The sequence below is a fragment of the Carettochelys insculpta genome, chromosome 2, assembly GCF_033958435.1.
Source record: "Carettochelys insculpta isolate YL-2023 chromosome 2, ASM3395843v1, whole genome shotgun sequence".
NCBI lineage: Eukaryota > Metazoa > Chordata > Testudines > Carettochelyidae > Carettochelys > Carettochelys insculpta.
Genome location: NC_134138.1, coordinates 162,621,966 through 162,636,953, shown reverse-complemented (window position 1 = coordinate 162,636,953; position 14,988 = coordinate 162,621,966). Strand labels below are relative to the sequence as shown.

Genomic DNA, 14,988 nt, shown 5'->3' with positions numbered 1-14,988 from the left:
TTTATAGCCTTAGAGATTGCTTACAGTAATAATAGGTAAAAAGAATTCATACAAAAGTGTGAACAAGTTTTCAGAACCCCTTTATGCTTCAGCCAATCTTATGTGCTTTGTTCTCCTAGAGACATGACTTTACACTAACACTTTACTATCTGTCTGCAACTGCTAGTACATTGTAGTTTGACTTTTATTCATATTATGGAGACAAAATTTGCTTTAAATTACATCACCAAGCACTGAATGGTACATCAAAGTACCCTTGGAAAAGCTCAAAGCAAGTGCCTCAAGGATTGCACTAAACTATAATGACAACACTGACTAAATAATCCACTTATTTCAGTAGGCTGAGTTTTCACAACTTTTGTGAAAGCAAGAGGGAATGAACTGTTAAATCACAAAGCAATATTGCATCCAGCTCCTAGGCTAGAGTCCAGCATAACTGCCATTTAAAGAACAAAACAAAACACACCCCCTACCATCTAGGCTATGCTCAACTAATATGTGCATCTTCAGTAAAAAAAGAAAGAGTAAACAGACCTCCAATGCTAACAAAAGCTACAGTATGAAAAGCTTAGGGTAGTCTGTAAAGTTGACATCTGACTACAGCATACTTTACTATGCAAAGTAAGAGCTATAAGTGTTTCATATCAGGTACACTGTTAACCATTAGCTTATGTATAGTACTTAAAATATAAGGTGGCCTGAAAAACCTGTTACTGCAACTATTCAGCTTGTTTATCTTAAATAAAAATAGTACGAGTTGCGCCTCTGAAAACTGGCACTCTAGTCTAGCAATGCCCACCACAGACGCTCCTGGACCAGACAGCCATGTAGCAGTCCACAGCAGCAAGGGGCCAGGGTCAGAGCCCTGGTGGTGGCAATGTGGGGCTGAGGCCCCATGATGGCTGGAGTGGAAGCCAGAGCCTGGTGAAGGCAAATGTTGAACCCCAGAGCAGCAGGGGATAGGAGCCCCATGGGGCAAGAGTCGGAGCCCAGCAAGGGCCTGCTGCAGCCCGTGGGAGTCACCTTCAGGGTGGAGCCCCAAGAGCACAGGACAGACTGGAATCCCAGCAACATGGGGCTACAGCCCCATGGCAGTGCAGGCTGGGCCAGAGCCCCTCTGCAGCCCCATGATGTTCAGGAATGGGTCATGGAGCCCCATGTGCTGGGTGAACTGGAGCCCCGCTGCAGCCCCAGGCCAAGGCTGAAGCGTCATGCCCATGGCTGGCCAGAGCCCTGCGGCAACCCTTGCGAGCTCCGTTCATGGGGTGGACCAGAGCCCCACAGCAGCAGCACAGAAACTGAGGTTGGAGCTGGGGCCAGAACCCCCCTGGCAGCATGGGGCCAGAGCCGCACAGCAGGTCTACGGCTGCACAAGCCAGAATAGCAGGGAGCCCCACAGCAGGCCTCAGTCACTCAGGACACACAGCAGGTGGGGAAGGAAGCAGGCAGTGGGAGGGGTGAGCCAAAGCAGGCATTTTAGGGCCCATGGCAGGGGACCTCCCCTGCCAAGGGATATGGTGCTTACTATGTCACTATTAAGCATTCAAATAAATTTCTAATAGGATGTAGCCTATTTCATTCGTAAATAAAACAGATTCTTACAAAAAGAAAAAATTAAGATGTCGTCCAAGGAAGAAAAGATTCTATAGATGTACATAATACTGATCTGTGGCATAAAAGCAGCAAGAGGACAAGGAAAGCCTAGCAGGAGGGTAAAGAGCGTGTAATGGAGACACAGGCCATTTGCAAACTGTAAGTTGCAAAAGGAAAGAGTCATTTGAAGCATATAAGGCTGTTTGAAACTACCATCAGGATTGTGTGTATTCCTCTCTCTTTCAGGAGTATAGCCATCAACAATACAGAAGCCCTAATGATTCGCAAATGAGTTGGGTTTAGCTTTCCATCTTCATCCACTTGATGTACAGCTAATGCTCCATTTATTCTTTTGCCTGGTCCACCTCAGTTTCTCCTGCAACTTCCTCAGCAGCTTCATTCTCTTCTCCTTCTGAATCAGCTGCAGCTTATTTTTCCTCTTTAGCTCCCACTGTAGTTCAAAGAAGATCCCACCCTTTGACATCACCTTGTTCAAGATATCAGGGGATTTTTCTACTCTTGATCACCTAACAAATTAATCTGGTGGGACAAAGTGGTGTCTTAGCATCCACAAGGCAGAGGAGATGTTCCAATAAATTCCGACATCCTGTGCAACTACTACTTCACAATTATCAGCAGAACCTAATAAAGAAAGAATCAGAAAAAGGCAACTTTGAACATTAAATTATGTCTTTCTATTGTCCAAATGTTTTAATTTTGTAATGAAGCTAAACAGTATATGGATGGGGCTTTGTTCAGATGATAATGCTGAGTAATCACTAAGACAAGGTATGCCTTGCATTATTTAAGGTAGAATCTGTTATGATAAGTTGTTTTAAAAGTTCTCTCCCCTGTTTCAGGGTATGTATAGTACTCAGTTTGGAGGCTTCTTGCTTCTTTTAAGTCAAAATAGCAAGTTGTATCAGACACAAGAGCAATTATTATGCCCCCCTACCTCACACACTACATCCCAGGTGCAAGTTTACATTTTTGAAGCCCAGGACCAAGGACTACAGTGATAAGAAAGCCAGTCAGAAAGCTAGAAGTGTAGCCAGCTAAGGGATTTCCCTGTCACCTGCTGTCAGAGAAGTGAAAGATTTAAATGCAGACGGTAAATTTATTTACAATGTCAGTGTAGATTCCTTTTATTTGTAATAAATGCATCAATAAGTCACATCTTGGACTATCAATTTGCCTATAGGATTTAGTGCAATAAAAAGGATTACTCTGACACAGAATTCCCCCAAGTGTGCGTGCGTGCAGAATTCATGCCCGCAGCAGATTTCTGCTTTCCCAAAGAAACAAATAAATAATAGGAAGTCCCAAATGGAATCAAAAGTACCTCCCCAAGCAGTGCAGACAGGTCACTTTGGCCACCCACAGCAGCTGGTAGAGACATAAGATCACTGCTGGGGAGGAGGGGAATCGTGTGAGAAAGGGACACACACATATAAAACACAAACTGCTTCCTGTTTAGGGGTATTTTTGAGGGGGTAGCTGTGGGACAGGTTCCCCTCAGGCAGAGCACAATGCAGCAGTCTACCTGCTGAGTGATTGTTCCCTTAGTTCTTAGTGAATTCTCCCAGGACTATAAACCTGGTGTAAAAATTCTAAAGCTTCTTTACAATGCTAGAGTGGTGCAAAGGGGCCCTACTGTAAAGGACAGTATGGCCTTATAAATGTTTATGGTATTGTATTACTAGAATTGTTCTAATTGTTAAGACTAAAAATGTCCTGTCAAAATGTGGTCCATGAACTATTTGTTACTGACCTTTTTGGAGAAGAAGTTGGTATAAATTGTGACTTTGAGTCCCCAGCCCTCACTTGCTCTTCAGTTGCCTATGATGCAACGCTAAGCATACGGCCGCATATATTTGCTGACTAATGCCTAGAGGTAAAGGGTTAATACTGACTACATTACTATTATAGAGGGTTGGAGATTCCCTCCAGTGCTCACCAATCCCATTCTCCACACTATACTGTAGTTTAAATAAATTATCAAAATAATTGAAACCTGTGACACAATTTTGTGTTAAGAATGAAATATGCAGAATTATGAAATATGTACAGAATTTACTTATTTGGCGCAGAATTCCCATGGGAATAAAAGATGTAGCTTTCTGGAAGACTTCAATATTTTGCATGTTAAACATTTAAGCTTGCCATTATGGGACTGTCCATGAAGAGCACGTGCCACTGGAATACCAGGCATTTTTCTTCCCTGTCATACTATGAAAACTTCACAGCCCACCTGTTTCACAACCGTTTTTTCTGCATATTAAAAGCCAGGACTAGTGCTCAGGGCTAATAAGCAGGGCAATTTCCTGAGGCCATGCAATACTAAATTGCTCAGGCTTTGGCTTCAGCCCTGCATGGTGGGGCTTTGGCTTTCTGCCCTGGAACACAGCGAGTCTAATACCGGCTCTGCTTGGCAGCCCCTAAGGCCATGGACCCCTGGTTGAGAACTACTGTCTAGTCATCTATTTTCAGTCTCCAGCAGCCAGATTACTTCTGCCCTTACTAGTGATAACTTTCATTCTGTTAACAATCCCAGCTGCAGCCTGTAAGACAGGGGTTGGACTGGTCATTTTAATTTCGGTCCCCAAGCGTCCATTTCCCCTCACTCCTCAGTGCACATAGTGAAACCACCACCAAATGTGATAAAATGATATATATCTCCAATACCTTATTAAGGGGGAGTCTTCTTTTCCAAATAAAGACTTTATTGTCTTCACCTTCATCAGCCAACCTTTAGAGTCTGGTAACATCTCCTCTCGGTATTCTGCTTGCTCTTCCTCATGCTCACTCATATCAGCCTTTTGGCAACTAGCTATAACCACAACAGCTCTCTGGATCCCTTACTGAAATCCAGCTCCTCACAGAAAGGGCAGCTAGTTCAGCTGATCATGTACAGTTATTGTCTCAGTTTTTGTTAGGATGAATCTTCAATTCTCGCACCGCATGGACAGCAAATCGGTGCACAGTTTGGCAAGCCTCTGACCCATGTTGGTTTAAACCGGCTAGTTCTGACTCCATGTGAATTGACCTGCACTCTGCCTAAGCAGGGCTTTTTCATTGGTTTAGCCCAGCTTACAGCTCAAAGTTTTCACTTGAGCAGCTTTTATGAAAGCCAGGAAGATTGCTGAACTCTTACTTAGTATCGCACAGAAGTGGTTGACAGCAATTAACTGCATGCTATTGCTAACTTCATGTAATTCCCAATACTCCCTGCAAGTAAGGTGCTTCCTGTTGATTTGGCCTACGCAGGTAAAAGGTGGCAAGTCAAGATAGGAAGATTAGCAAATCTCATTAACAAGTCATAACAGGTGTACCTCTGAATTTGCACTGCAGGAAAGACATATTATATACTGCTGTATTTCTGCCATATAGCTAACTGAATGAGCACTGCATTGTAAGTTAGGAGACCTGGGCTTTATTCCCAGCTCTGTCACTGGCCTGTTAAGTGATTTTTGCCTAAGTTAGTTGAGCTCTGTGCTTAAGTTCTTCTCCACATCCCTTCCACAAGATGGGGACGATGGTACTTCTCCCTTTGTAAGCTGCTTTAACATCTATGGCTCAAGTTGCTATGTAAGAGGTAATTCGCAGAACTTTTTCTCAGGAAATTCATTCTATGAATTCCACAATACATATTAAAATGCCCAAGATGACATTTCTGTGTGGATACAAATCATACTATACGCATTAACAAGAACAAAGTGGAGCAAGGCTTTTAGTATATTGAGGGTCACTAGGGAAGAGGAATAGAAGTATAGGAGACCCCCACTTCGCACAGTCTCAACTTACGCCTTTTTATATTAACACGAGTTCAAGTCCAGGGGAACCCTATTTTCTTGTACCCAACTGCGCCACTTAATCCTGCACTCCCAGCCAGCTCAGGGGCTCTTTAGGAGGCAGCTCCTGACTTGTGGCTCCCTGGTGCTGCAACATTAGGGGCAGAGAGGGGCAGGCACGGCTGGAGCTGCCCAGGGCTCCAGTACGAGGGCGGAAGCTGCCACCACCTGAGTAGCCCTGGGGCCAAGCCTCACCACAGCTGGAGCTGTCCAGGGCTCCAGTGCTGCAGCTGGAGCTGCGGCCGCCCAAGCAGCCCTGTGGCCAAGCTGTGCCATGGCTGGGGGCAACGGGCACCATGACTGCGCCGTGTGGCCCGCAGCTGGAACAGGAGGCACCCTGCTCCTCCCCGCCCCCGTTCACCTGCAGAGGGACCAGAGCAGCTGGCTGGAGTAGATGCTCCAGCCACCCACTTTCCCCCCAGGCAGGGAAATTCCAGGGATATCCCCAACCCTCCCCATCCCCAATTTACATGAAATTTGATTTACGTGGAGGTTGCCCACAATGCAACCTCTGTGTAAATCCAGAGTTTACTGTATACAATTTTTTCTTAAATAAATGTAGTATTGAGTCCATTTCTCAATATCTATTCTGTTAGATTTCTATTTGTTAGTAAGCATACATTAAAAAAGTTATTTTGCTACGATTAAATTTTGTCAGTTAAAAGGAATCGCATTACAAAAAGTCACATTTTATCTGTACATGCATCAATCTAGAAAACTGATAATTTGATGAAAGACGCGTGCACCCTCAAAATAAGTGATCTGTATCGTTGTATCAAAAAGCTATGTAGTTATACAACTCAGACAGTATATATAAAGTGGACAGTATGAAAGATATTATCTTCAGCCAAAGAAATTACAAAGCTGGAGAAGAAAGTACAAACATTTTTCCAGGAAAGAGATCAAAGTTTCAGTCAAGATTGGTTAATTTATTAAGCCTTCAAAATTTCTCAGTTTAAAAAAAAAAAAAAAAAAAAGTAGTGATCACATGGCCTGAAGTTAATGTTTCTATAACATTAAAATATACACATCTTTAAAACAGGAAATGCTCTCGGTGCCAGAACACTTAACTTCTACTACTAAAAAGGAATTTGCTTTCCCACTCTATTTATATGCAGCACTCTAGCATCAAAAGTAATGTTGCGGTGCTCTGTCCGCATGGAAAAAGCCTGAACAGAAAATATATTTTCATTTTCTCTCTCTCTCTCTCGCGTGCGTGCGTGCGTGCGCGTGCGTGCATGCATGCATGCACACATTCTATCTGTCGTTAATGAGACCAGCACAGAGTCATAATGGACATAAAGTATGGTTATCAATGGGTCAATTTCATATTCTAGAACATGAACAAACTGTTGTGGTAAAATAACCCATATCAGTGAATGATCAATATAAATTTTGCTCAAGTCCTTGGACAACAATGAACACCTATGGCTCAGCAGCAACAACATACAACAGTTTCATATTAGCTTAGTTATAAGTACAGCATTGCCTCGATGAAAGTCGCACAAGTAACATTTTCTCACCTTAGTCTGAATGATGACTTGATCCTTGGCTGTGACCCACCATTTTCATATAACTGGATGTGCTGCTGATTACTGGCATACTCCTTCCAGCTTACACATACTGAGTTCCTCACAGATTTTGAGTTCTCCTTTTGCTCCTGGATCCCTTCACCTTCGTCTAATCCACTGGACCCATCTACCAATGCTTGGAGAAACTTCTTGAATCTCACCAGGACATTTAGCCTCCACTGGTGTGAAGTTACTCTGCGATTAGGGTTAACAGACAATATCCAGGATATTTTCTCTCTACTTTTTAAGTTTTTTGATAACTGCTGGTGAGAAATTAGCTCTACAAAATTCTTCAGCAATATACTACAGCGATTAGTAAGGAGGACTGGGTACTCTTCCAACAAGATGTCCAATACCTTCAAAGAATCCTCCTGAATCCCTTCACTGATGTGAGTCATTGCACTGGAGAGGTGGGCACTTACCAAAGGAAAAAATGGAGCAATCTGCTCAGCTCGGATTTTTGGAGCCAAAAACTGAAGGAGACGAATGGCCGCTACTCTGACACCAGCATCCTTGTCTGTAAACACAGCTGCCACTTCACTTAATATATTTGAAAGATGTGCATCAATTATAAATGGATACTGGGACAGCAGTTCTTTGAGTCCAAGAAGAGCACTTTGCTTTACCCCGGCACTATAGTGATGCATTTGTGAAAGCAGATCCTACAAGAAGGGGGAGACACATTTATTAGCTGTTCCTTCAAAAGCTTTAAACTGCCCGTTTTCTACTATTAATCTATTCTTAAAATGCGTCACTGGTATAGAAACTCGTTAATGTACTGTTTAATTTCTAACAAGAGCTTAATAATTTCACATCCAAAAACGCTTTGAGTATAACAGCAAACAAGTCACTTCCCTCCTAACTTAAAACACAATAATTTCATGGTTTGCTATATAAGTACTTACAAGACCTGCATAATCATACTATCGCAATGCCTGCTCACTTAGTAATGGCAAACAGGACTCTCTTACCCACTTGCAAGAGCAGACCTGAAGTTTGCCAGCTATGACTGCACAGACACTTTTAAGGCACCCCCAGCAGACTTACTTCCTTGTAGGTGACCGCTCATTTCCCTGAGTGGAACAGCTAGAGTTAAGAAAAGGAAGATGGTGTGACAGATACAGCAATTTTCTGCAAACACTTTGGAGAACCTGCTGAATTAAGTCTAAGTATCCTTAGGATCCAATATATTAAACCAATCATTTATGAATTATTATGATCCAAATTCTATGCAACCTCTAGAAGGGGGAAAGATGACAGTTGAGATAGCTAGACTGTACTGGTTCAAAGGACTATATTGAACAAATGTGACAGAAAATAGATTTTTTTTTTTTTTTAAACAAAAAAGTTGAATGGTCTTCCTGGGGACTTTGCAGTTGAAGGTCAATGCAAACTTCTCATTTCCAGTTATGCAAAAACCCAGTTCTTTTTAAGTTAAGCCCTGAAGAAGACAATTATTTGACCGACCATAATGATTACGATTCTGCATCTGAGAAGTTATGAACTTGTAACCATGGGGAAAACCCAATTGTGTGTTTTGAAGAACTGGCATCTACCAGAACCCAAGGTTGACGATGGAGTGACCCAAGTAAGCTTTTTTAGCAGATGGGTAGGTTTCTTTATGGTTTATAATGTTGTTTCTGTCATGCTTTCTTATTAAGAATAATTCCACTTGCTTCGAAAGTTTGTGGTAGCCAGTATTGTTGGCAATTACAGATGTCCATAGCCTTTGGAAAGAAAGCAACATGCAGAGACTGTCCTGCTTAGGCGATCTGGTGCAGAGATATCACACCGTAGGCAAGAAACATTGCAGCCTGGAAAAAATCCTGCCAAGAGGGAAAGGAAGAGCTCTACCCAAAAGAGGTGACATCTGATTACCTAGGAGCCAAAAGCAGATGCTGTTGGTAGATTATGGAGGGGAAGTATAGGTGCAGTTCCCATGAGGCTGTGACAGATGAATTTAGGAGTGGAGATAGAAAGTAGATGAAAAATTAAGAAAATAAAATTCTCAAAAAAAGCAACCTAAAGTTAAATATGGCTTTATGAGTCTATTTTTTGAAAATTTTTCCCTTTGGACAAACTAACAATGTAACACCGGAATTTTAAGTGCCTGAGTTAAACTTCTCAAACTTCAGGATCCTGTTTTTTGAAACTCTCTCTCTTAGGCTAGTAGCTCATTCAAAGACCCAAGCAACTACCTAAACTACATAAATCTCCATGGTTCAGCATCTGTAGAGCATCTGTGTGGATACAAAATTTGTATCTGCACCCATATCTGCAAATATGATCCACTGATATCCACATTCACATCCGTGGATGCAGATACCCAAGGATTATAAAGTAGACAGCCATGGATTTGCAGGGTTCTAGATAAAAAAAACTGTATCTGCATCTTTATTCGCAAAAATGAGCTACAGATATCCACAGCCACGTACGCAGATACTCATGGATTTGCAGGGCTCAGCATTTGTCATGGTCACAGACAAAAACTGTCATATTAGCTATATTACAATCACTGCTGAGACTTTTACCTTAACCATACCTTTATGTTAAGTTTTCTATTGTTTGTTGGAAGAATTCCATCCTCTTTAAGCTGTTCAGGAAGATGTATGGCCTTTGTTTTGAAATTTGTATCAGTTGCATTTTCTAGTCTAGGCTTCTTTTTTCCAACTTTTAGCTTCACCTTTTGGAAATCCTCTTGATGTTTCCTCTTTTTAGTCATCCTGAAGCTCTACAGAAAGATGTTTAAAATGTTATTAAAAACTATGCAAAAAAATAACATAGGCAAAATAATGTCTATTTTTGTCTCAAGAACTCACTTCTGGAATACTTAACTGCTGCTTAAAGTATGTTTAAGCTCTGAAAAAGAACAGCACCTTCTTAAGCATGTAACTGTTCGCTACCTGCATTCACAGACATCAGCTTTACTTCAAACAGGTCATTCATTTTTACTATGTTTTACTCATGGTAGCACTGCAAAGCTAATTCCAGCTCGACGAGCAGTGTTCTATTCCATCTGTGAATCAGTCAGAAAATCCCAACCGGTTGCACCTCTAACACAAAGAGCCAATATCGGATTGCACGAGTATAATTGAGGGCATAATCTGACCTACAAAGCTTTCATCATTTACCCAATGAGTGAAAAAGAAAAGAAACTGGCTGCTTAACTCTCAGACCACAGACTAAGTTTGCAGCAGTTGGAATTAGGAAAAAATAAAAATAAACATCAAGACCAACAAGCCATGCCAGATTTGCTTCCCTCTAGAAAGCTTATGAACATATCCGCACCACTGCTACGAACAGCAGAAGCTGTAGTGATAGTCAGGGTGTAGGCAACATGATGGCAAAAATTTTGTGTATGCCCTATGCCACAGCTTGTTTTGTCACTAGCAGCCACACAAGTACCCCAGTACAGAAAAAACATTCATACATTTTCCTAGCTTAAATGCAAGAGATAAAAAAATGAAACCATATGAAGCCACTCAGAGACATTTTAGTTCAGAATTACAGCTTTAATATACTTGTACTGACATACTGCCGCTAGCCTTATCAAAAATTACAAAACACTGCACCTTAAGGTTCCTACATTCTGATAGGCTGTGGCCACACTTGGCCAAAATTTCAAAATGACTATGCTAATGGCCAAATCAGAGGATACTAATGAGGCACTGAAATGAATATTCAGGAACTCATTAGCATGCTGCCGGTCCCAGCCCTTCAAAAGTGCCAGGTTTCACTTGCATGCAGCTTGGGTACACAGGGGTCCTTTCGAAAAGAACCCCCATGTAGCCAAGCCCCATGCGAGCGAAAAGCGGCATGTTCAAAGTGCCAAGGCCAGCAGCATGCTAACAAAGTGCTGAACATTCATTTCAGCTCCTCATTAGTATCCTCTGATTTGGCCACTAGCGTCGCTATTTCGAAGTTTTGGCCTAGTGTACCCACAGCCATAATCTTTCTTACTGCACTCTACCTCCACCACCAAAATTTTAGCTGCTGATACCACAACTGAACCCTAAACTAGATGAAAATTATAAATATAATTTCTGACCGTAAGAAACACTGGTTTCTAGCTGTAATGGGTCCTGACAGTGACAGTTAAAATCATGTCAGGATTGAAGTGGAAAAATAAAAAAGAAATTTGTAATTATATAATTTTGAGAGCTAATAGTTCTCAGCCTTCCAGGGATAAAGATAATACCATTCAATATCTGAGTGCCTCCAAAAAAAAAATAAATAAATAAATCAGTATTCATGTTTAATGCTGGCAGTTCAATGGGATCAGTTCATACAATTTTCACGACTATCAATTTAGCTGAGCTTTTTTGCACTAGTTCAAGACTAACTTTAGCATTAATTATATTATAGCAAATCCCAGACGCCATACCAGTGTAATACTGTTTTTGAAACAAAAATTTGTAAATATCAGGGTTCACTAATTGTTTAGATAAACAAAGCTGGACCCTGCCAAAAATACTCTAATGTTCAGTGAATCCCTCCACTTCTAAAAAGGCTCTAACGCTCTCTTACAAATAAAATATTTCAGTAAAAAATTTCTATTAATCTAACATTCAGTTTGATATATTAATCTACAAACTAGAAATTCAGAATAATTTTTTCAGTTTAAGAACCTACACCTTGCTTTTAAGATTATAAAAATCAGAAAATGCATAATACTGAAATTATGTGTGCAGAATTAGTCATGAATGAGACAGTTAGTACCTTAAGATTTTGAGAAATCATTACTATAAATTTTGTGGTATCTGCCAAAGCAGACAAAAAAAATTCTATACCTGTATTGATTTAGTGGAAATTTGACAAATACAAACACAAAATCTACCACTAAATTAACAAACCATAACCCATTTTTTTAAAAAGAACTAGAGAGAGCTGGATATTACAATGTTGACCAAATATAGAAACTTAAAATTCTTCACTTATAACTCTGCTTACAGAGGACATATCTTCTTTCCAGAAAAGATAGTAAACTCTACAACTTAAAGACTAATTTTGCTGCAAATTCTGTTAAAAATACAATGCTAACTATGCTTTCTATGCATGCTGTTAGGACAATTTTCTTAAATCCCTTGCCTATGTTAGCAATAGCACATCCAAAAAGAATAATTAAAAATGAAAGTGTTAAATTCAAGTCCCTCAACAGATTTCAATTATTTTGGACAATTAGGCTATGTCTACACAACAGCCTAAGCTAGAAATAAACAGCACCAAATGCCAAAATAGCACCCCTTATTTCCAAAAAATATTTCAAAACAACAGGCACATTTCAGAGACAGAGAGAAGCGCTTTCAGGATACCGAGGTATTCCAAAATAGCTCTGCCATGTACTCATAACACTAGCTAGAAACTATAATTTTATTTGTCACATTCAATTTTCATGTACTAGCTCAATTTTGTGTATAAATTCACAGAAATATCTGCTACACATTGAGTTTGTCAGTCCAACTGTTTGTTCAAGAATTCCTCCTAAACCAGGGATCTGCAACTGAAATAGCTAAGGAGACATTTTTTTCAAATTCAGTCATGAAATCAATACTTCAAAAACCACAGTACAGACAAATAGAAGAAAGCCCTGAATAATAATGTTAAACCATATTTGTCACCCCTATTTTAAGTACAGCTCACACACAATGATTTGTACCAGTTAGAAAATTATTACCCCCATCTTCAGGCTTTACCCACCTCAGACCCCAAATCTGCCTCCTATCCTCAAACCTCACATACCACATCCCACAAGCCACCATCCATCCCCAGGCTTAACCCCCTCATCAGCCCCAAACCTGACCCCCCATCTTAAGGTTTAACCCCTATCAGTCCCAAACCCCACGCACCCTCCATTCCTGGGATTTACCTGCCTGAGACGACTCCCTCACCCACTGCTCCTCCCTACTGCCTGGGTGTTTATTTTGAGAGCAGCTTGAAAGGAAGTGACAGATTTCACCTGGAGAAGCTGAAATCCCAAGGGGGTGGGGGGAAGCACCCTTGCAGGGCCTCAAGGCAGGAGGTAGTCACTGTGCCAGGTGTGCACCCTAAGCTCGACAGAACTGTACAAGCCTTGCAGTCCAGCCCCGCTTGTCCCGGTTTGAGCGTGGCAAGAGGCTTGAGCAGTCCTTTGCATTCGACAGCAGCTCCCGTGTGACTTGAAGGTCGTGTCCTATTGCCATCCTTCTGCTGGATGGCAGATGCCTGCCCTCCTCCTCCTCTTCCCCAGCACAGCTCCAGCAGGACAGACTCAGACACTGCCTCCCTCCAGCTCTCTCTCTCTTTCTCTCTCTCTCTCTCCCCCCCCCTCCCCACATGCAGTTCCTAGCCCTGCCGGCTTCCTCTTCCAGGGCTCCCTGTCACCGCTGACACCAACTGTGGCTCTGAAGGCTGCCACCATCTAACACAAACAAACAAAAAGCCTAATGCCCATTTTAACGGCAGGCTTTCATTAAGCAGCAGCGGCAGCAGCCTCCAGAGTCACAAGTGGAGCCAGCAGCAGCTTCACTCAGAGTCACAAGTGGCTCCTTAAAGAGATGTAAGCAGCTCCAGAGCTGCAAGTTGCCAAGCCCTTACCTAAACAGTAAGAACTATAACAATCACACTCAGTTCACAGCTTCCTCTTATCATAACTTAGAGCGATGTAAGGTATGCTTGTGCCAGGAAAATGGGATACACCTGGTGTGGGATTGTTTCTCATTAAACCATACAAAAAAAAAAAAAAAGACAAAATCACCAGGCAGATGAAAGGGGCTGGCGGGGGGCCCCCCAGCTCCAGGACTGCCTCAGCACCAAGCCTCCCACACCCCAGGCATGCTTTAGGGAATGCAGAGGAGTGCTGAAGCTTCTCCACCACACCCCCTTCTCCCCAGTTTGTACAGAAACATTGATGGCTGCTCCCCTTTGTCATGGAGCAAAGGGAAAGTGCATTCTCCTGCATTCCTCACTCTGTCTGAGGAGTACAGGGACCTGCCCCAGCTGAGGGACATGCAGTCCTTCCCTGGCTGTGCCTGCTGGAGGTGCAGAGGCCACAGTGAGGTGCTGCTGCCATGAGAGGGGGCTGGGGTAGTTCTAGTTACTCTCTCTCCCCAGGACAGCTTGCATATTGAACTCCTCGTCCCCAGGCCCTCCCTCAAGCCATGATTTAAATGAAGAAAAGTAAAAATCAAATTGAGTTAAGGACCCAAGGAATGTTCTAGTCTAAAAATATTAAAATTCAAATCTTGATTTCAATTTAAAAAATCTGTTCATGTTAAAGGGCTTAACAAAATAAACTTTTATCACAAACTAAACAGGCAGTATCTATAGCCTATTGTTTCTAAGGTCTTACAATAGTTTAATTTTCTGCTCATCTTTAACCTTCTCTAGGCTTGCATAAATGCATTGCAATATGATCTCCATGATCGCAAAGCATACAGCAGTGACTGGTTGCAATGCCTGCTATGATGCAAATTCTTCTCTCACTAGAACAGCTTGTTTTCACTCACCAACATTTTTCAAAAAAAAAAAACACACACATCCTCAGGGACAAAACAAATTTTGCTTGTTCTCAATTCTTAAGGGTTATAAAGTTTGATGAAAAAAATCATTAAATTACTTATGGATGGGAGTGGAGAATGGGTTTAAAATGCAGTAAACACTTTCATATCCGTCAGCCCCAGGGGACCAGGAGGTTGCTGGATATTCAAATATTCAAGATAAAAGAGAGCTGCATCTAGCAATGCATCACACTAAAGAAAGGCAAGATTAGATCTTAAGAAAAACAAAAATGGACACAGAGTACTTTATTTACCAACAGCAGTATTATAAACTCATCCCTCGCTCTACGAGCACAACTGGTTCCCAACTTTGTGCTTGTAGGCTGAAACTCGTAAGAGGGACATTAAATTCTCATTAGAATACACATAAAAGTTTCTGATTGGTTGCTAGAGCTGGCGAAAGGAGTGGCAGCAGGTGGTGCTGCTTTTGAAAGGTAC

General features: G+C 41.7%; 1 protein-coding gene across 5 annotated transcripts in view; it reads right to left on the bottom strand.

Annotated features, from left to right (window-relative positions):
• TEX10 (testis expressed 10) overlaps positions 1-14,988 on the bottom strand; it is a 113,307-nt gene that overhangs the window by 95,983 nt on the left and 2,336 nt on the right. For all 5 annotated transcript variants that reach the window (XM_074987947.1, XM_074987952.1, XM_074987948.1 and 2 more), the window contains 2 exons: positions 9,558-9,746; positions 6,968-7,677 (listed from right to left, as the gene is read on the bottom strand). In XM_074987947.1, the coding sequence (XP_074844048.1) occupies positions 6,968-7,677; positions 9,558-9,737 (890 nt within the window). In that variant the 5' untranslated portion in view covers positions 9,738-9,746. The remainder of the gene's footprint in view (positions 1-6,967; positions 7,678-9,557; positions 9,747-14,988) is intronic.